The sequence below is a fragment of the Macadamia integrifolia genome, chromosome 10 (genome assembly GCF_013358625.1).
Source record: "Macadamia integrifolia cultivar HAES 741 chromosome 10, SCU_Mint_v3, whole genome shotgun sequence".
Lineage (NCBI taxonomy): Eukaryota > Viridiplantae > Streptophyta > Magnoliopsida > Proteales > Proteaceae > Macadamia > Macadamia integrifolia.
Window position 1 is genome coordinate 3,087,062 of NC_056566.1, and position 21,144 is coordinate 3,108,205.

Below are 21,144 nucleotides of genomic sequence, written 5' to 3' on the forward strand. Positions count from 1 at the left end.
CTCCCCTGAGGCCTCCTTACTTTTCCCCCTCCCTCCCCCCCATGAATTGCTAGACCATCTGGAACATCCAGTGCCACAATTCCATGGCCAAACAAGCAGAGATCTGTTCCCGCATTAAGTCCTCTAGGTCTATCCTTTGCTGCCTCCTTGAGACCCATGTGCCCGAAGCTAATGTCGCTCGCATTGCTTCCTCCATCGCCCCTTCTTGGTCATTCCTTTCGAACTACTCCAGCCCCAATGGGAGAATCTAGATCCCTTGGAACCCTTCTAAATCCAAACTTCAATCCTCTCTTCTTCCTCTAAATTCATCCATCTCTCTAGTTTCGATCCTACCAACGGAATCTCTCTCTTCTTCACTGCTATCTACGGGCTCAACAGAGCTCCTGAACGCCCCTCTAGGATGATATCTGCCTCCTAGGCAACCAAGTTGGCTCCCATCCTTGGGGCTGGGGAGGAGACTTAATGTGGCCCGCCACTCCCACTAGAAATGTGGGGGCAGGAGCATTGATCCCTCTTTCTGGCCCCAGCCATATTGCTTGCAAGCTTGACCATGTCCTTGTCAATAAGGCATGGCTCTCTTTCTTTCCTTCCTCCCATGCCACCTTTGACCTCCCTAGCATCTCTGATCACAGCCCTATCTCCCTCCCCATTCACCCTCTTGTCTCCTTTGGCCCCAAGCCATTCAAGTTCTTCGACATGTAGTCTCTTCACTCGAACTTCCTCCCCATTGTCCTATGATCCTATCCGCTTGGAAAAAACCAATCTCCTCGTCCTCTCCCCTCATCTCCTTTGCCCTCAAGCCCGAAAATGTGAAAGTTGACCTCAAAATCTGGAACCATTCCACCGTTGGAATCATTGATGCTAGATTTTCCGCTTGTAGGAGTCATCTTGCTTCAATCGAGTCCCGCCTTCAAACCGATCTTCTTAACTCCACCCTTGCTAAGGAAGAGAAAGAGACCTCCCTTGAGCTCGCTTCACTCCTTTCCTATGAAGAGAGTATTCTCAAGTAGGAATCTCGCATTAAATGGCTTGACCTTGGGGACTCTAACTCAGGCTACTTCCATAAATCCCTCAAATCCAGATCCAACTCTAATTCCATTCTTCAGCTTCAAGCCAGAGACGGTTCCACTCTCAGAACCCCTGATGCAATCATGGCTGAAGCCGTGTCCTTCTTCTCCTATATCTTCGGCCCCTACCCCCTCCTCCCCAACTCATCCTACCCCCTCCTCCTCAACAAATTCATCCCCTCCCTCCAATCCATCCCCTCCAACCAGGAAATTCATTCCGCCATGCCCACAAAACCCAACAAAGCCCTCAGCCCTAATGGCTTCAGCATGGGGTTTTTCTCCTCTTGTTGGGATATCATTGGCGAGACCCCTCCAAAGCCATCAAAAGCTTCTTCTTCAATCCCTCCCAAATCAATTCCATTAACCACACTTCCTCTACCTCATCCCCAAGAATAAAGGTGGTTCTTCTTCCATGATTGATTTCAGACCTATCTCTTTCTGCAATCTGCTCTACAAATTGCTAAAATCCTAACCAATCATATTCAGACCATCATCGACTCTCTAGTCAGTGCCAATCAATCTGCTTCCATTGCGGATCGGAGGATAACATTATCCTCTGTCATGAGATTGTCAAAGGCTTTGATAAGAAGTCCCACTCCCCTTCGGATCTTCTCAATATTGATATCCACAAGGCCTTTGACACTATCAGATAGGACTTCCATCTTCCAAGTGCTCTTGGCCATGTCCTTTCCTCCCTCCTTTGCCCACTGGATTCATTGTTGTATCTCCTCTCCCGAGTTTTCGGTCCTTGTCAATGGCTCCTCTGTTGGTTATTTCCTCTGTTGGCATCCGCCAAGGTTGCCCCCTCTCCCCTCTCCTTTTATGTCTCGCCCTTTAGATCCTCTCGAGATCAATCCAATCCCAAACCAATAACCTCCTCATCTCTCCCATCCCTAAACGTAAAGCCTCCAAGCTCTCCCAACTTGCTTTCGCGGATGATCTAATAATCTTCTCAAAAGCATATGAGACTTCCATCCAATCCATTATATCCTCCCTTCGTCTCTTTGAATCCCTCTCTGGCCTCAACATTAGCCTGCTTAAATCCTGCCTTTTCCTTGTCGGAGTTTACGACTCTAGCAAAGCCCGTCTTCTCGAACTCACTGGCTTCTCCCTTGGCTCTCTGCCTGTCAAATACCTTAGCCTTCCCCTCATCTCCTCCAGGCTCACTTCCCATTATTGCATTCCCATGCTTAGCCAAATCCATAAGAAACTCCAACTTCGGAAAGGCAAGCTCCTCTCCTATGCGGGTCGCCTGGTTCTCATCAGATTAGTCCCTCAATCCTCCTATATCTATTGATCAGTATTCCAACTGCTGAAATCCATCATCAAATCTATTGAATCCCTCTTCTACTCATTGTTGTGGAAAGGTTCAGATTCCCCAAAATTCCTCCACCCCCTCCACTGGTCCTCCATTTGCCTCCCTAAGTCAGAAGGTGGCCTTGGCTTTAGGAGAATCAAAGATTCCAACTCCGCTGCCATCCTTAAGCTGGTCTGAAAGGTTGTTTCCAAAAAACCAAGCATATGGTTCAGCTGGGTCTACTCCTTCCCCCCTCCATAGAGACTCTTTGGACCACCACCTGCAACCCCAATTCCTATTGGGTTTGGTGCAAGATTCTTCTTGCCAGTACCCTTGTAATATCCACCATCCGTTCTCGCATCGGTAATGGGTCCACCACCTCCTTTTGGCTTGACAATTGGCATCCTGCCGGTGTCCTCTCCTCGATTATGGAGAACTATCTTGTCTACTCTGGTATTCCTAGGACCTCTATGGTATCCTCAATCATCTCCCTTGCCTCTTGGTCCCCCCTATCAATACCCCCTCTTGATACTATTTGGCATTGCCTTTGCTCCCTTCCTGCCCCTCCTCAAGAGCCGACCAAACCATTTGGACCCCCTCCTCCATGGGCTCCTTCTCCACTACCTCGGCCTGAAACCTCATCCGCTCCCCTTTCCCCCGGCACAAAACTGTCTACTTCAAAAGCCACATTCGCGCCACAACTTCACTATCTGGAGAGCTCTCTCCAACTACCTCCCCACTCAGGCCTTCCTCATCTCCCGCCATTATCCCTGCCCCCCGCCTACTGCCTCTGTTGGAATGGTCAGGAAGACACCTGTCACCTATTCTTCGACTACCCTTTCTCCTTCCGCATCTGGAAACTAGTCCTACCAAATGCTGGCCTACCCAGAGAACCCTCCTCCCCCTGTCGAGAGAATGGCTTTACCTTTTCTGGCTCTTCCATTTGCGACATCGCCGGCAAACTTGCTTTTGGAGCGACTATCAACCACATTTGAATGGAATGCAACCTTTGTAAATGGACTTCCAACTCTAGATCCTTTGACTCAAGTCACTCGATTTGAAAGGCTATCTACTTTGATGTCTCCTCCAAACTTGGTTATCTCCCCCATCCAACCGTAATTGGACTCCCTAAGGAACAGGTTTTCTGTTGTCTCCTGGGGTCTTCCCTTGTCAATTCTGGTTCTCCCTCCCCCTGCACTCTAGGGATGTATCCCCTGCCTCTAGCTTTGTATATCCCTCCCCCTTTTTTCCCTTCTACTTAATTTACATATTCATCAAAAAAAAAAAAAAAAAGGTCGCAATATTCTTATGCTAAACCTTTATGTAATCCTACTTGAATTTCCTAAGCTCAAAGTAATTATGAATTTATGACGTGTTATGTGCAACTTCGACTATGCACAAACACGATTACATGTTTGATGCTGCTAACCATGTAGAAAGATGATACTTTACCACGTACTCAAAGTAGATTGTTACCAAAGTCTAGTATAGCCAATTTCCCATCTGGTGTGCGGATCAAGTTCCCGGGATGTGGATCAGCATGGAAAAAGCCAATATCAAGTAACTGCAAATCCAAGTGACGACAAGTTAATAACAAGATTTAAAATATAGGGTACAAAACAATAGAGAACCAATTAATTTTCAAGGTTTTTATCAGTGTACAGAGTAGCATTGCTGCAGACAGTGCTCTTAAAAGTAGTGAAAGGGGGCACAGAAAAAGAATCGTTTTAAGTATCTCTCACATAGGAATCAATCCAACAAGCAACAGATGGAGAAAAAGTGCAGACTCAAGTTCCCTTCAGCATGGGAGCATATACACTTTCAGACAGACAGAGCACGAGAGAGAGAGAGAGAGAGAGAGAACCAACAACTTAGTCAAGAGGGAAGAACAACAAGTATTGTCCCTTTCATTTAGGAAAGCAATTTTTAACCTTGGCAATGTCACTATAAAACCTTAAGAGGATGGCAATGGGTCAGATTAACCCAATAGTAACCAGATTTGAACTGTTTTTCTTAGCTATATATGTTACAAGATCGATCTCAGTTTGTTTTTGTTTTTACACAATTTTATAAATAAATACAAGTTTAGTTTGATTCTAATATTCATACTCTTCGTTCTGATAATGCTCTTTAAATTATCCAAGATGCTATTGCTTCTTTTTGTTGTGATAATGGAATCATTCATCAAATTGATTGTTCTTAGTCTCCTCAACAAAATGGAGCTGTTGAGCGGAAAAACCATCATCTCAAAGAAGTTGCCCGTTCGATGATGATTCATTAGCATGTTCAAAAATGACTTTGGGGAGATGTTGCTCCCACTGAATGTTAATTAATCGGATGCCCTCTACTATTTTGAACAGACAGACCCCTTTCTCTGTTCTTTTCCTGTTTACCTTGCATTCTCTTCCTCTTTGAGTGTTTGGCCATAACTTTTTGTTTACATTCTCAGTACTGAGCTTGATAAATTGTCTCCCCGTGCTATTAAATGCGTATTTCTTGGATACTCTTGTACTCATAAAGGGTATTAAGTGCTTCGATCCAGTATCTCAAAAACACTACTCAGTGTTGATGTTACATTTTTTGAAGGCACGCCTTATTTTTCTGATGTTGGAACAATTTTGGATGTGATGAACTTTTTTTCTTATCCTATCTCCTCTCCTTCTGTTCCCCTTGCTATTTTTCATGACACTTCACCTAATGATTATTTATGTTCTCTTCCTCCTTTGTCTTCTTTACTATATTCTCCTCTCCAAGCTTATAATCATTCGTGTCGGAAGGACCTCTAGGCTCCATCACATCTACTTCTGAGTTCTGATTGAGTTCCTCTTCTTCGTCTTCTTCGGATCCTGATTTACCCATTGTTGTTCATAAATGTAAGTTCCCTAATCCAATTTTTGGAAATGTTCACTAGTCCATTTCCAGTCATGGTTCTTTCAACATCTTTCTTCAACCTATCGTCATTTGCCTTCTCTCATGTCTCTCTTCCTCGTTTCCTACATGGAAGCTCTTTCCTTCCTGGTTGGAAATAGGCAATGGATCATGAGATGGAAGCTCTAATCAGTCGGAATACTTGGATTGCTATTAAGTATCATCCAAATGGTACTATTGAGCATATGAAGGCTAGATTTGTCGCCAAAGGTTACACTCAGACTTATGAGGCTTACTTTGAGACTCTTTCTCCAGTTGCTCGTTTGCATTCTTAGAATTTGGTCTCTCTTGTTGCTAAGGTTCAAGTTATCGGGTTTCAACCAGGTTTTGACCCTTGGGGAGACCGAAATTTCGGTTGAAACCTGGAAAATTTCAAGGAAACTAGGAAATTTTTCCCAATTGGGTGGAAACATTGGTTTCGACCCCCAAACTGTGTTTTTGTTGCCTGATTTTTGTGTACATCCTATTTCAGACATTTCTAACACATTCACATAATTAGTTTCATAATATATATATATATATATATATACTCGTGGGGTGAACCGAAAGTTTGGTAAAGTACGCTGAGTCGTTGATTGAAAGTCTGAAACTATACTACATAATTACATAGTCTACACTATATATAGTCTACAATCTACATCAATACATGATACAAATGATCCAAAATAAATAAAAATATTACATCATCATGAGTTATCTCTCAACACTCAACACTCAAGACTCAAGTGAATCTATCTCCCTCACTCATCTTGCCTTATCACTGACCTTCACCTTATCACTCCCATCCCCAAATGTAAATCTATCTCCCTCACTCACCTTGCTTTCACAGACGATCTCATGATCTTCTCGAAAGCCGATCCCTCCTCCATCATGTCCTCTATTCGCCTCTTCGAGAGCCTTTCGGATCTCAACATCAACCTCCTTAAATCCCGCCTCTTTACCTCTAGGATCTCTGAGACCATGAAAGCTCTCCTGCTCCAAATCACAGGCTTTTCCCTTGGCTCTCTCCAAATCAAATACCTAGGCCTCCCACTCATTCCTACCAGGCTCTCGACTCATCACTGCACCCCAATTCTCGATCTCCTGCGCAAGCGGCTCCAGCTCTGGAAGTGCAAGTTGCTATCCTATGCAGGTCGTTTGGAGCTCTCCAGATTCGTTCTCCAATCCATATACCTCTATTGGTCTGATATTTCGTCCTCCCTCCCCCAACTATTAAAGCCATCGAGTCCCTCATCAGCTCCTTCCTTTGGAAAGGAACTGACTCCACCAGGTTCCTCCGCCCCTCCAGTTGGAATTCTGTCTACCTTCCCAAAGCTGAGGGAGGTCTAGGCCTTAGGCGTATTAAAGACATGAATGATGCAGGCATCCTCAAATTGATTTGGAGGATTGCCTCGAAGCATAACAGTATCTGAATCTCCTGGGTCTACTGCTACCTCCTCAAATCCAACTCCATTGGGTTTGCTGCTCCCCACCCAGACTCCTCCTAGGTCTGGAGAGGTATCCTCCGCCTCAAACCTTCAACCCTTAAGGCTATCTCCTATTCCATTGGAAATTGAGCCTCCACTTCTCTTTGGCTGGACCCCTGGCATCCCTCGGGAGTCCTCCATCTTCTCAGTTCTAGAAATGTTTACTCCTCTGGGTTAGACAGAATGGCTTCGGTCTCCTATGTCCTTGGTTTGGAAGGATGGGCTGCCTCCCCCCTTCCCAACTCTCTGAGCGATATCTGGTCCTCCCTCCCTTCCCTTCCCCCCGACCACTTGGAAAGGGATGATTCCATTCTCTGAAACCCTTCCCCCTCTAAGAAGTTCAGCTTCTCCTCTGCCTAGAACTTTGTTAGGACGAAAGGTCAGCCAGCCCTTTGGCGCAAAGTCCTATGGTTCAAAAGCCATATCCCTCACCATAGCTTCACCACTTGGCGAGCTCTCACTAACTGCCTCCCCACTCAGTCTTTCCTCCACCGCCACATTCAAGTTCCTCCTGCCTATTGCCTTTGCTGGAGAGGAGATGAGGATGTGGATCACCTCTTTTTCTCTTGTCCCTTTTCCTCTACCATTTGGAAGAATGTCCTTTCTCATTGTTGGCCTAGTAGTAAAAGAGTTCTCCCTTTCAATAGGGAATGGATCTGGATTGAGATGACCTTCCAAGGCTCCACCATTTGTGATATCGTTGGAAAGCTTGCTTATTGTGCCACCATTAACCACATTTGGATGGAGAGGAATCTTCGTAGATGGACGTCCAACTCCCGCTCATTTGACAGGATTTGGAAGGCCATCTCCTTCGAAGTCTCCACCAAAATCGCCACCATCCAACCCCGCCTCGGAACAAACACATCATTCACTCATGGAACCTCCCCTCTTCTATTCTCCTCCCCCCACATTGAGGGATTGTATCCATTAGTTTAATCCTTCTTTTGCTTGGGCTTGTCCCTTTGGCGGGCCATGTGCCTCTTCCCCCCCCCCCTTCTCTTTTGTATATTTTTTCTTCTTGGGTTAATATAATTTTTATTCATAAAAAAAAAAAAAAAAAAGGTTAGGTTAGCTTAATGGCGCTACAAAGAGCTAAAACCCCAGCAAACTTCTAGCGTCCAAAATCGTTTTGGTATTCAGTGCAACTGCACAAATATATGATCACAAATGCAAACAAAAATAAAATAACCATGCAAGCACCCACGTACAAATAACCACATTATGAGGGATAAAACAAAAGTTCTGTTCTTTTAGTTAAGGAAAATTCATAGATAGGGTGCAAAACAAGTGGATCAAATACCATTAAAATATGTACCCTCAAACTGACGCAATCTTGGGTTCGAAAACCCCATTAGAGTAAAAAACTTAACCAACGGACTACCGGCAAAACAGTAAATATTCCTAATTTTATAAGAGACTAGCAACTTGGTAAATAAAGGAGGATAGAACAGGATTAGAATTAAAGAGGGGGTAGACTTAGAATAAACTCAAGATAAGGGACAAGAAAGAATAAGAGAGAGGGGGAGGGATATCTTTGGGAAAAAAGATTTAAGGAGGATTAAAGAAACAAAATGTTGTCTTTTAACCTAACATTGGGCAGAACAGAGCTGAGAAGCAGACCCCAGTTCTCTCAACAGAACTCCCTTATTCAAAGGTCTTCCAATCTGAAAATTTGGGAATAGAAGCCAAACCCCAAGGCCTCTCAAAAGCGATAAGATACCAGCCGGAAGAACTAGCAGCAGAGTAACTATAAAGGTCTGAAACCAGGCCTAGGAACATGCCACTGTTTTGATTTGCTTCTTGCAGATTATGAGGCTGTAAGGATTGACACTCTAGGGTTTCAATTGCCTAAGGGAGAAGATTTCACACCCCAAATTTGAGGAAGAAAGAAGAGAAAGAGAGGGAGATTGATTCAGCTATAATATACACTGTAGGTACCGCTAAGCCAAACAAGGGAGAAGTGAAATAAGGGGAAAAGATAATGCAGAAACGGAGATGGAAGAAGAAACAACAGAAGGGAATCATACGAAGTACATACCAGGCCGTCACACCACACTAGGAACAATAACCAAAACCCAATCTGTTTATTCCAATAAAATCAACTCCATCATAGATTACAAAGGTATAAGTAAGAAGAAATTCATCTAAAAATAGAAACCTATTCTACTCGGAAACTAAATTAACTCAAATTGGAGACACAATAGAATATCCTATGTAATCGACCCAAATAAAAGACCCAATCTTGTCGTTCAGGGTGAATCTTCCACTGAAAATTCTCTAGACCTAACACTCGAGAGAACTCCAAAAAAGTGCCGCCGAAGCCGGGCTGCTCCCCCCTCCCCCTCTCCCTCTCCCTCTCCCTCTCCCTCTCCCTCTCCCCCTCATCCTCTGCTCTCCTTTCTTTTCTTCTTCACTCTCTTCCTTTGAACCTTTTTCTTCTTTTCTTCTTCACCCTCTTCCTCTGACGTCTGGGAGGTCGTGATCCACCCCTTGTCGTCTCCCCATTCTTTCCACTCCCGCCTTGACTCAGATCTGGTGATGGTCTTGCCGGGATCCTCTTGATCCTCCCTGATGGACTCGTTAGCTCCTTCTTCCGCCGGCGTCCTCTGGGCCTGCCACTGCTCTTCCTCGAGTTGCTGCTTTGATTGGGTATAGCTATGTCACCGTCCATCCATTGCTCCGATCTTCTCCCAGAACGGTTCGTTGGCTCCTCCCCTCCACCGACACTCGCTGGGCCTGTAGCCGCTCATCCTTGAGTTGCTGCACTGTTACAGTGCCTTTGTGCCACTGACCTAGCCATGATCTCTTTTAGATCCTTGGAAAATCTAACGTTTCCTCCCTAATCGAATCGTTTGTCACGGTGATTTCTTGGCAAGGCTTGCAACCCACAAGGTTGCCAGCCATGCTCGGCCGACAGCCGCCTCGCCGATGCCCTTCGTAAGGCCGGCGCCCCTCTTCGTGATTCTCTTCAGCAAGGCCAGCTTCTCCCTTAGCCGTGGCCCTCTGCAAGGCCCGCGCCCCACCGTCGTGCCTGCCTTTTTTGCCGAAACTTCGATTCATGTCTTGACAGCTGGAAGCTGAAGTGATGAGACCTGTTGGTAGGGTTTGGTGGAACCCTAACTCAAAATTTCCCTGTTTGCCCCTCCTCCTTTGGGCTTTTGGGTTCTTGTTCAACCCATGTGGGCTTTTGAATTTTTAGTTGTTGGGCTTTTGGCTCTTTTTATTTTTGCCCATGTGGACTTTGTGTTGTATTAGGCATGTCATTTGTGACATCTCTTCCACTCCTCAAGCCCACTGGACCTTGGATGCTGTCTTTTTTGGACTTTGGTTACCCTTATAGGGTTTGAAATCTCCCTTTGGGGATATATTCTCTCTCCCCCTTTTTTTAATGCATTTATTAATTCACCCAAAAAAAAAAAAAGACCAAATCTCCAATAGCCCTCTTTGGACTAAAAAATTGGGTTGGGCCGGCTAGGCTTGGGTCTCCAACGTGGGTCATTCTAGTCCAGCAATGCTAACATTACAGCATCAAACCAAGGTCCCAAACCAAGAATTTACATATCGGTATCGGGTATCTTATCGGAGGGGTGATTTTAAGAGTTGTATCATATCATATCAGAGAGACGCAAGATACGACTAAAGATACATATGTAAATGATCAAGAAATACATGATGTGCTTATGATCTGTATAAAACACAGTTTTGAAGCATAAACTTATTATGCAATTATGAAAATATGTATCAGTTTAATGCAAGGATTTGAGTCTTTTTTACTTAATTTAGAGATGCATAACGCCCCCCACCCACAAAAAAGTGTAAGGCAAAAAAAGAGTTCTGCAACTTTACCTCTTTTTGCGCCCAAATCTGTTTCAATCTGTAATTTGAGCATTGTAAATCCCCAAAACATGTTGAAATGGTAAAGGTTAGGGTCGTTTTTTAATGTTAGATGATTTCCCCCAACTCAGATCGAAGAGAAAAACAAGTTTCCATGGCCTTCTATTGCTCAAGGGGTTTCATCTCACTCACAGTTTCTGTTTTGTAGGTTTAAAGGAGCCGTATCAAGTGAACCTTAACTGCATCGATCTGTATCGGACCGTTATCAACCCATATTGATCGAAACTTTTTTTTTTAAATATTGTATCGATACCCACCGATACGTATCAGCCGATATGATACGCACTGATACTTAAAACCCTGCCACTGTTTTTTTAGAATCAAAGTGCTTGCTGATAATATATTACCTGTTTTAGGTAGCATATGACTCCCACACTAACCAGATCTCCAACATCACTTTCGGTACTTTGTGATAACTTCTCTCCTTCAATCCAGCCTGTTGTTAGAACCTTTCTTGTAGTATATTTATGGTACGTTTTAGGTACAACAACCTGAAACATCAGTCAAGAAGATCACATAGCTATCCTTGCACACTGTAGGATATCAAATAACATATTTGCACTACGAAGTAATTACCAAAAAAAAAATTAGATCATGGTGGGAATATGGCTCAAGTATCTCTGAGCCCTATTGGAAAGAGAAGACTTAGTGACAGTTGTATCATGGACCTTTGTGCAAACTCAGTTTCTCTCTCTGAGGTGACCCAGTCAGAGGTCAGAAAAGACCCTTCTAATGCTATTTAGCAGATCTCTTCGACTATGAGAGGCCCTAGAGTCCTAGACTATCAACTTCAAGTGGAAGGCTTGCTATCTAATATCCAACCATCAACGTCTCATTCCATTGTAGATGCCAATCTAGCAATTCATTGGCCGATAAGCTATCTAAAAGTGGAGCTTTCATGAAGGAACAATAATAAACTTACTCCTTCGGCAGAAGAGGTCCTCCATGACATTGCATGGCTGCCAGGTCATTAAAGATCTAGAAAATTATTGGACCACTTTTACCCCCAACAGGTCTATAGGTGGCAAAGACTACTTCAGTGGGATCAGATTTACAGCAACACTCTATTTGTACAAATCTAGAAATAACATCCAAGTCACGATCAACTGCGATGACCAATTTGCATCAGTCAATCATCCCAGGCAATGTTTTCATTATCATCAGACCAAGTAATCAGACCACATTTGATCAGTTGCACCGTTAACCAATAGGGCCAAATGGTCCATCCCAAAGTTGGAATTTTTAGAAGGAAAACTGATCAGTAGACTGCCAATTTCTATCAAATTGTTTAGACAGTTAAAGAAGAGCATTACACAAGTCATGATTCATGAATTATATATATATATTTTGAGAAATAAAATCTAGAAACTTTCCTTCAAAGAGATTGGGACCTAAAACCCGAAATAACAGATATTAATTAAGTACTTTCCCATCATGCCATAGCTTCTTTTGTGCCAGAACTCAACATGTACAGCATAACCACCATTATTTGTGAACAATTGCTGCATATCCACTCAGCTCATTTGGATTGGCAGCCATCAGTGGGCTTCCAAGCCTAAGCAGTTTGACTGCTGCTCCATTTTTTAATTACACTGGTTCTTAGGAACTGACATGGTTCACCATCTCAGTCGAAACATGCAGTTTTGACCTAAACCTGTGCTCAAAATGGAATCGAACCGAAACCTTGGTTTCAACCCAAACCTGGTTCGACCCAAGCTTTAAAGTAACATGTCTCCCATGAAACCTGTTTGTTTCAACAGGTTTCGACACAGAACTCAAATATCTCACTGGAAATTTGGAGGTAGAATAATGCCCCCTGGGTTCAGAATATTTCATTAATCAGCACTTATCTATGCCTATATCATTCAAGTAAATGAGTTTATAATTATTCATAAATAAGAAAACACCATCCCCCCCCCCCGGAAAATGAATCCAATAAAAATAGTTAAACAATCAAATTCCAAAAGGATAAATCAACCTCCCATTTCAAGAACAAAAACTGAATTTTCAGTTGTAGGGGCGTTTTTCAATTTCCAAATGCTAGGGTTTTTCTCAAATCTAAAAATTCCATAAATCTTACCATGAAAGAACATCACAAATAACCAAAAGTGCGGTAAAATAATATATTGTTTTTATATCTAAAAATTTATTTCCATTCAAAGCGACTTTAACAGAATTTCTGGACACCAATTAAGGTTTGACCGAAACATAACTCCTTCAATGTATCATGCATGATTGTTTTTCCTTTCAAATGTATGTTTTAATTGTTTCAATAGCTTATTTACATTTCCAGTAGCTAAATTATAAGTAGACTTATTATTTATAATAAGGCTAGTATACAACATCATTCAACGTACACTAACAAACTTGGGTCAAAACCACAAGTACTCGGGTGGTTTTTTGGCATAACTAATTCATGAATTAGGTTTAAAATGTCAAAAATAGGCAGTACAGAAAAAATCAGAACAAGATACCACTTTCTGGCCTCGAAACCAAGATTTTGAGTTGGCCCAAAAAAAATACCAGGTGGTCGAAATCTGCAATATCTCAGTTTCAGCCATGCCCGAAACTGGCTACGAAACCGATATGCCTATCCTTGGGTTCCTTTAGATTATTTGGTTAGAGTTCTAAAAGAATCTTATCACCTCTACCGACCACTCATGTTCAGCTCAGTCAAGCCAACTCTTGGGTATTGGCGTACTTGACTGCTACACCAATATCTATTCAATTCATGGAAGTACGTCAGCATGGATAGATACATCACATTTATGCCATTAAAAACAAACCTGAACCCGCCTCTGATAAGCACTCTCCCCTATTCTCAGACATGTTAAGATGTACTAGAATAGAAGCCCATTATATGCTTTTCTTTCACCATATTACAAAAGACATCCTCCTTACTGAGTATGTGTTGGCCAAAAAAGTACATAACAGAAGCATAAGACTCTCTCAAAAATGGAAAATGAATAAGAACACCAGCACATAATAAATCAACCACACTCGGCAAACCATCTCGGTGAAGCAGGGATACCAAGCTTGCACAGTTTCAGTCAAGAATCAAAAACTAAGTGATCCGGCCGACTGGGAACATTTGTTCAAAAACTCACTGGTTTAGAGTTGACAGTCTAGTTAAATATTTGGTTGTGGTGAAGAACTGAGATTCCACCATTGCTTTTTTTAGCTTTGCTGATCAATGCAAATTATCAGGAAGGGAGGATGCATCAGGTTGCGAACGGAATCAAAAACCTTTAGACAAACCCTTTAAGTTTGAGTCCTGAAATTTCACTGTTTTCAAGCAAAACCCAAATGGTTTGTACACAGCAACATTGATTAGAGTTTTTGGTTATAAACTTAGAACGAATCTTGGATTTGTTTAATCATAACAACTTAACTTATAACATTTTGCAGATAATAAATTTTAAGAGAATATTTGGAAAAGAATATATTAGGGAGATCTCACACTAAAAAATTTCTGTTGAGAAATTAAATATTAATTTGTCTATCGGAATAGTGTATATCCTTATCCTAAAATTACTTTATAACTCATCAATTTGCTACACTTTCTTAACAAAAAAAAAGTGCTAGGAATTGTACAGCACTCCTCTCCTGTTCACATTTTTTAATTCCTCGATCATAAATTTTAAATTCAGAGTTAAAACTTGTCTAATAGCTCTTTCCAAGCCAATATATTAAGCGACAAAATTTTAACATCTAAAACCCTTGTTTCTTAACATATTTCACATAAAAGGAAAATAATATATCCAACACTCAACTGCATTAATGCATCTAGATGTATCAAACAAACCTGTGGAAGGTCTTTTCTCATCATTTCAGCAAAGCGAGTTCCATTTTCACCCTCATTAACATAATCAAGTTCTTCAAAGAAACGAGCCGCCCATTCATCCACCAAACCAACAACATCAAAGGAGATCTGAAAAATGGAGAAAGAAAATAAGGAAACTAAGGGTAGCTGCAACAGTTTTTCTTTTTTAATTTCTTTTTTTTTTTTTTTTTTTTTTTTGGGTTTTGGGCCGGGGGGGGTGGTGGAGGGGGAGATAGGCTGAAGTTTATCACCAAGAATGCCAAGGAAGAAAGGTCAAATATAAAATGTTCAACAAAAAACAACCTATTGTTCCAAAAGAAGGGGAAATATTAATACCTGAGGAAACTTCCGGAGAAACAATCCCAATTTCCGGATGATGAATAAATCAATTGTTACAGTCTCAATAACAAAAGGCCGTTGTACTTTAACAGCAACTAATTCACCATTCTCTCTTAGTCGGCCCTTATATACCTGACCTAAAGATGCTGAACAAAGACATCATAAATTGATTTTAATTGGTAAAGCAGCTCAATGACTTACAAAATCAAGAATGAGATAGACATTCAGAAGATTACCAGCAGCAATTGGAGACGAAGTAAGTTCAGAATAGATATTATGCCAAGGTTGACCAAGCTCCTCTTCTATAAAGGCCATAGCTACATCATCTGGAAATGAAGGAACCTTCAAACATCATCAAACAGAGTGAAATCAGCTAAAGGATGGAAACACAAAGAACAAGATATCTATGATAAGCTAAAAGTCCTCAATACAATAATTAGTGAACATATGGAGATATTGAGTCAATGGTCTGAACTCTTAACAGACTTTTACCTTATTGCTGAGCAGCTCAAGTAGATATCTTTATGACAACCTCTGAGTTTCTTGAATTTCATTACCATAAAATTATGAACATGTAGATCCCATATTTAGTGTACATTTGTTTTACATGGGCATTGCCTATAAGTTCTAGCAGTCACTTTGATAGATAAACCCCACTACCGGGAGCCCCTGGCAGAATTATTTATTGCAAATTTGAATCATTACAATTATATCTCAAGTATTACAGAAGAAAAATTAGAAAACTGTACATTTCAGCCACAATTTCCAGCAATATAAACTGTTAGATGCTAAGAAAATAAGAACATACTTCTACTTATCCTTTTTGGATTCATTATTAAGTGATTCTCATAAACAGCTAATTATACAATGTGGGCCCATAACAGAAAGAAAATGTTTGCTAGCCTTATCAGTACAGATTTTGTAAAAGTTCTGAATTCCACAATGAGACTATGAGACAATTGTATATGCATCTCTATGTTCTCCATATACTTTAAATAGATCCCTATACTTTCAAGTTGTAAATTACATGATGTACTGATAAACAGTTCTTTTTTTTGGGGTAATTTACAGCGCCACCCCCTAGAGAATGCCAGTATTATAGGAACACCCCCTGTTTAATACCAAATTACGTTCAGACCCCTTACCGTCAGCCTCTATTAAGTGATGCTATGAAATGATGCTTTAGCCCTTTTGAGTAAAATACATATATGTAGCCCATTTTCAATTCAAAATTACCTCTCTCTCTTTCCTCACAGTGGGTCATTTTCCCCTTCTCTCCAGCCTAGGCACTGGACAAACGAGCGAGCTTTCAGGAATTGTTTCAAGACAAGATCATCTAAAGTTGCGATTTTTAGTTTCCCTTGAGATGATGAAGAAGGGGATCTCCTTGGCAACAAGGATCATTCTTTAATTCTTTCCCCTTTTCATTTCGTTTTTTGGGGTAATTTGCTTTTGGGGTATATATATATATATATATATATTTTTTTTTTTTTTTTTTTTTTCTTATGAGATCTATTTTCTTATGAGATCTCACCTGAAGATTTCAATTTTCCGACGGACTAATATGTGTGTGGTAGCTGGGTTTATGAAGTTCTTGTTTGTAGAGGACCAAAAACTCTTTTTTTTTTCTTTCTTTCACTTGTAAATTGAAATTAGTGTGGAGAAACGGATGAGATTGTGTAAATATTAGGAGAAATTGAGAGATTATCGCATCTGCAATGGAATTCAGTCTCTCAAACTCAATTGGGTCACAGATTAGAATAGGGGATTGTCCAGGCTAGAACGGCGACGACCTCTTGGATTGGCTGTGCGTCTTGCACTATCTATATGTAGTTGCACACAAATAGGCCATATTTGTCAAGCCACGCCAGCTTGGAACCAGTCTGGGCACTGGACAGATTTTCTATAACTGAAAAGATGATTGAGTTCGGCTGCATTAGTCCTCCGTGTGTCTCTCTCTCTACAGTCTGCAGAGAAGAGGAGAAGAAACGGGTTAGGGTTCGACAGAGAAGAGAAGAAGAAAGGGATTAGGCTTGGACAGGGAAGAGGGTAATATCGGTACTTCAACATTTTTAAGGGCATAGTTGTCACAACGTCAAATCGATCCACAGCGGTGGAGGGGTGGCTAATCGATTTGGCAATGAATCGCCCATTATGGCATTGCCATGGTGGTCAAATCGCCCATGTGTCATTTTTTTATTTTTCCTATTTTCAAAAGTTATTTAGTATGCTACTTTTTTATTTCCCCTATTTTCTAAAGTTATTTAGCATGCTACAAGCCTACAATATATACCCTATAACATATAAAATCAACATTAAGCAACATCAAATTATCAAAATTCAACATAGCCCTATCAAAATCACCTTGCATTTTACAAAAAATCGACCGCTTAGTGAATCAAGCTTTCACCTGGCGTCCATGGTGGTGCCATAGCGACGCCTATCAGCCAATGGCAACCACCATTTGTGAGTCACATAAATCTAGCACTGCCATGAATTTCTTTTTCCACCAGGACGCCAAATCACCGCCTTGGCGACGGCTAAGCGACGCCATGACAACTATGTTTAACGGTAAAATGGTATTTAGAAAAAAAAAAAGGAGCTGCTGATGTCAGCATTTGAGGTATATCCTGTAACAGAGGCTGACGGCAAGGGGGTCTGAATGCAATTTGGTATTAAACAAGGGGTGTTCCTCTAATACTGGCATTCTCAAGGGGGTGGCACTGTAAATTACCCTTTTTTTTTTCTAAATGATTTCCTAGTCTAAGTTTTCCGTTTAATAACTGTCACATGAAACTGCTAGCCCAGTTTTCCTAGGATAAATACCAGTTCTAGATTGCCCCATGCTCTGAACTCATGACAGAATATAGAAACAGCACTCAGATCCATGAAAAGTCTCTTTTATTCATGTTGGTAATAATTTGTTTCCCCTTGGGGGATTATGAGCATCTGATACGAAATCCCATGCATATGGTATGTCAATCATAAACTTAGAAATATGAAGCATACTTCAGAACAGTCTATTTACTTTACCTTATCGCAAAGCTTTTGCAGCTCATTCATTGCCACAGGAGATAGTATATCTGGTCGAATGCTCAATGCTTGGCCAAGTTTTATATATGCTGGACCCAAAGATGTTACAATCTCCCGCAATTCAATGGCCCGTGCAACTTCATTCTAATACACAGGAAGCAAAAAAGGTGAACAAAAAGTAGTTTGATATAATAGTCATGGTTTTTAACACTTGGATAATTGGATCAGAATCGGTGCAATGAGCCAATTCAACAGTGTATAGACCAAGGCCAATTCCGACTAACCTCAATTCTGCATTTACCGAGTCAGACCAAGTTATGATGAGTTCAGGAAAGTTAGGCCTATTCCAAGACGAGTTGAATGAGAATCAACGGAGACTGGGATCCCGCACCCAATTCTGAGTTTTAACCTTGGTAATGGTTGAAGTAATCAAGGTGTCATTTCAACAGGCACACGGATGAATAGTGCAAACTTCATCAACCCCTACCCCCACCCCACCCAAAAAAAAAAAGGTGGGAAAATAAAAGAGGAGTAGGACAACACTCCAAAGTTTAAGTCATTTTTACAAGTGGCAGAAACTACAATGCAAAAACGAGAGACATCCAAACAAAGAAGATGAAAGAACCAGGGACAGGAATCACCAACTATTGGGGAAAGAACAGTGCTCTCAACTCACCTTCCAACTGAAGCCTAAAATGATGGGGGATTCGGATGGGGCACAGAAACAAACAGTTCCAGCTAGGAAACAGTTGGTTAATCATTTAAAACTCAATCATGGTCAGAAGAACTTAAATGCAACATACTTCCACACTAAAAATGGGTTATACCCCGGGTGTGGGCCAAGAAAGAACAATTTGCTTGGGTCAAGCATAGATAATGAAGCAGATAAGGATGGCTTCAAATATACACACCTCTTTAGTCTTATTGTTTATCACATCCCAGGCAAGTCGGGAGAAAAAACCGCCACCAACAGATAACAACTGAACAATACGTGTTACAACTGCGCAAGGACGCTTTCCCCAGTATGAGGAGATGCAAACAGGTTCATAAACCAAAGGTAAAGACTCGCTGCTTTCCTCAACCTGGAAGATGGGGCCAAAGACAGGAAAAGCTTTAGTCACCAACCTATTGCTTCCTTCTCACAGAGACAACATCTATGCTGATCAGAAAGCTTCATTTTAGAGAACAAACAATCTGTAAGAATCTCACATACAGGACATTTAGCAATGAAAGCTACAGAAAAGCATTCCTTTGAGCAGTGAATTGGACATCCAGAAATCTTCTTCTTGTTTCTCTCTTGAAGCCCTAATTATAATTATGCATTCTATTGCAACCTGGTGCTCGCGTTCCAACAAGGAAACAGTCTGTCCATAAAAAGCGAGGTGGTGGGTACGGCTGTGTACATATGACGCTCCCCAGACCCTGCAGTAGCAGAAGCCTCATGCACTGGGTATGCCTTTATTACTCTTATCATGCATCCAAATATCCCAACAACTCACAAAGGCCAAAAGTAGAAACCATCCTCACTTGAAGGACTAATTTATCAAAGGCACCAAAAAATAAAAAAATTTAACAAAGGCACCAAGCAACTCCATAGCAAAGACCTTGCGAAAACCAACCCACAGCCCAGAATGCAGTAGATGAATTCAAAGAAAAGTAAAGAAGATATGACACCTCAATTCCTAAAATCCACTTGCATATTCTTCTCTCATTCACAAATCACAACTGTAATTATGATAACATCCTTTGGTAGTCCCAAAAAAAAAAAAAGGGGGGGGGGGTTAAATTCCTACTCTTCAATTGCCCTCCCCCCCCACCCCCACACACGCACCAAAAAAAAAAAAAAAAAAGGGAGAGAGAGCAAGTGGGAGTGACAGTGCAGTTACTTTATATAACTAAAAAAAAAACAAAAGACTTAACAAAACAACATAAATCAGGACAATTCAAGAGTATATTGAAATTTGAGGGAGAAATAGTTTTTGCATTTCCATATAGGTTCTTTCTATTTATAGATCCATAGGGTTGGAAGGTCAGAGCGTTAGATAACAGAACATTAAAATATTTTCCATTTTTTTTTCCACTAAGCAGAGAATGCACGTACGAATCTACAAATACGAAACAGAAGAAGAAAAAAAAAAAAGGACGGGGGAATATGTTAAGGAACAGAAATCAAGAAGTGAAAAACGGATTAACCCGAAGCTTTAAGTAGGCATTCAACTAAATCACCAACGGACCTCAACTAGGCGAAGCCGTACATTGTCAGCAGCAAATTGCGAGTCGCTCAAATTCTGCCCACGAAGTCCTCGCATGAGTGTCGCCAACTGTTCGTTTTCTTCCATTTGTGCTCTCACTCTCCTAATCTCCTGCGAAACATCCCCAATTCTCTGCCAATTCCCAAAATCAACAAAACAGCACATCAAAAACGAGCAACACTAGTCATAAAATGAAACATAGATCTTCATTGTAACTGTTAGAAATCCAATTGCTCTACCGAAGAGACTCCATTGATCGCCTTCGGTGGCACACCTCGAGAAGATCCAGTTTCAGTCGGTTTGGGGTCAGTGGCCACAGCAACGACAACGCTTTGATTTCGAGACCTGGTTCTGGAGGGAAAGGTAAAGCAAGACACTGAGCTCTTCCTTGAACAGAAAGGAGGAGCATTGGGAATTGCTATTCCGCAGTAGACGAGCTGAGACGCTGCGTCCATGGCGGAATCTCAAGTCTTCCGAAACTTCTCCCTCACTAACAGAGAGAGATGGGAACCAAAGGGGGGTAACACAGTGTGTTGACGAGAAAGGTCCCTTGGTTGGACTTTTGTGCTTGTGAGGAGAGAGAGCGGAAGGATAGAGAAAGGTCCGGCCCCAGTCAGAGAGTGATAGAGGGCCGGATCCCATGTGGTGACCTCCCCACATGGGAATGGATCCAAAATCGAAGCAAAAGGGATTAGGACAACTTTCGAGATGTTTGATCATATTCGATGAATCGTATCAGAGCGTTGGACGTTGGATGGAGACGTGGCTTCAAAAGGTGCCGACGTTTTTTTTTGTCTTTTTTTTTTTTTTTTATAGAAGAGAAAAAACGTGCATTAAGGGCCGTTTGATAACACTTCTATTCCTGGAGAGTGTTCTTTTACAGAAGTGTTCTTTTTTTATTCCATGATGTAAAGACACTTTGGCGGAATATAAACAGCGTTTGGTAAAACTATTTCAGAAATGTCCCTAGAACAGGAAAATAACAGAAACAGCGTTTGACAAACACTTCTATTCCTGGAGAGTACAATAATGAAAATTCACTTTT

At 41.4% G+C, this 21,144-nt stretch overlaps 1 protein-coding gene across 5 annotated transcripts in view; it reads right to left on the reverse strand.

The window, feature by feature from the left end:
• The window catches only part of LOC122090897 (uncharacterized protein sll0005), a 44,571-nt gene extending 23,915 nt beyond the window's left edge, over positions 1-20,656 (reverse strand). The window contains exons 1-9 of one of the 5 annotated variants that reach the window (XM_042660652.1): positions 20,339-20,656; positions 20,082-20,231; positions 18,759-18,929; positions 17,848-17,991; positions 15,051-15,156; positions 14,812-14,960; positions 14,458-14,583; positions 11,000-11,143; positions 3,841-3,928 (exon numbers count right to left, since the gene is read on the reverse strand). In XM_042660652.1, the coding sequence (XP_042516586.1) occupies positions 3,841-3,928; positions 11,000-11,143; positions 14,458-14,583; positions 14,812-14,960; positions 15,051-15,156; positions 17,848-17,991; positions 18,759-18,929; positions 20,082-20,231; positions 20,339-20,554 (1,294 nt within the window). In that variant the 5' untranslated portion in view covers positions 20,555-20,656. The remainder of the gene's footprint in view (positions 1-3,840; positions 3,929-10,999; positions 11,144-14,457; positions 14,584-14,811; positions 14,961-15,050; positions 15,157-17,847; positions 17,992-18,758; positions 18,930-20,081; positions 20,232-20,338) is intronic. The other 4 variants (XM_042660648.1, XM_042660650.1, XM_042660649.1 and 1 more) reach the window with 4 other exon arrangements.
• Between the last annotated feature and the right edge of the window lie 488 nt (positions 20,657-21,144).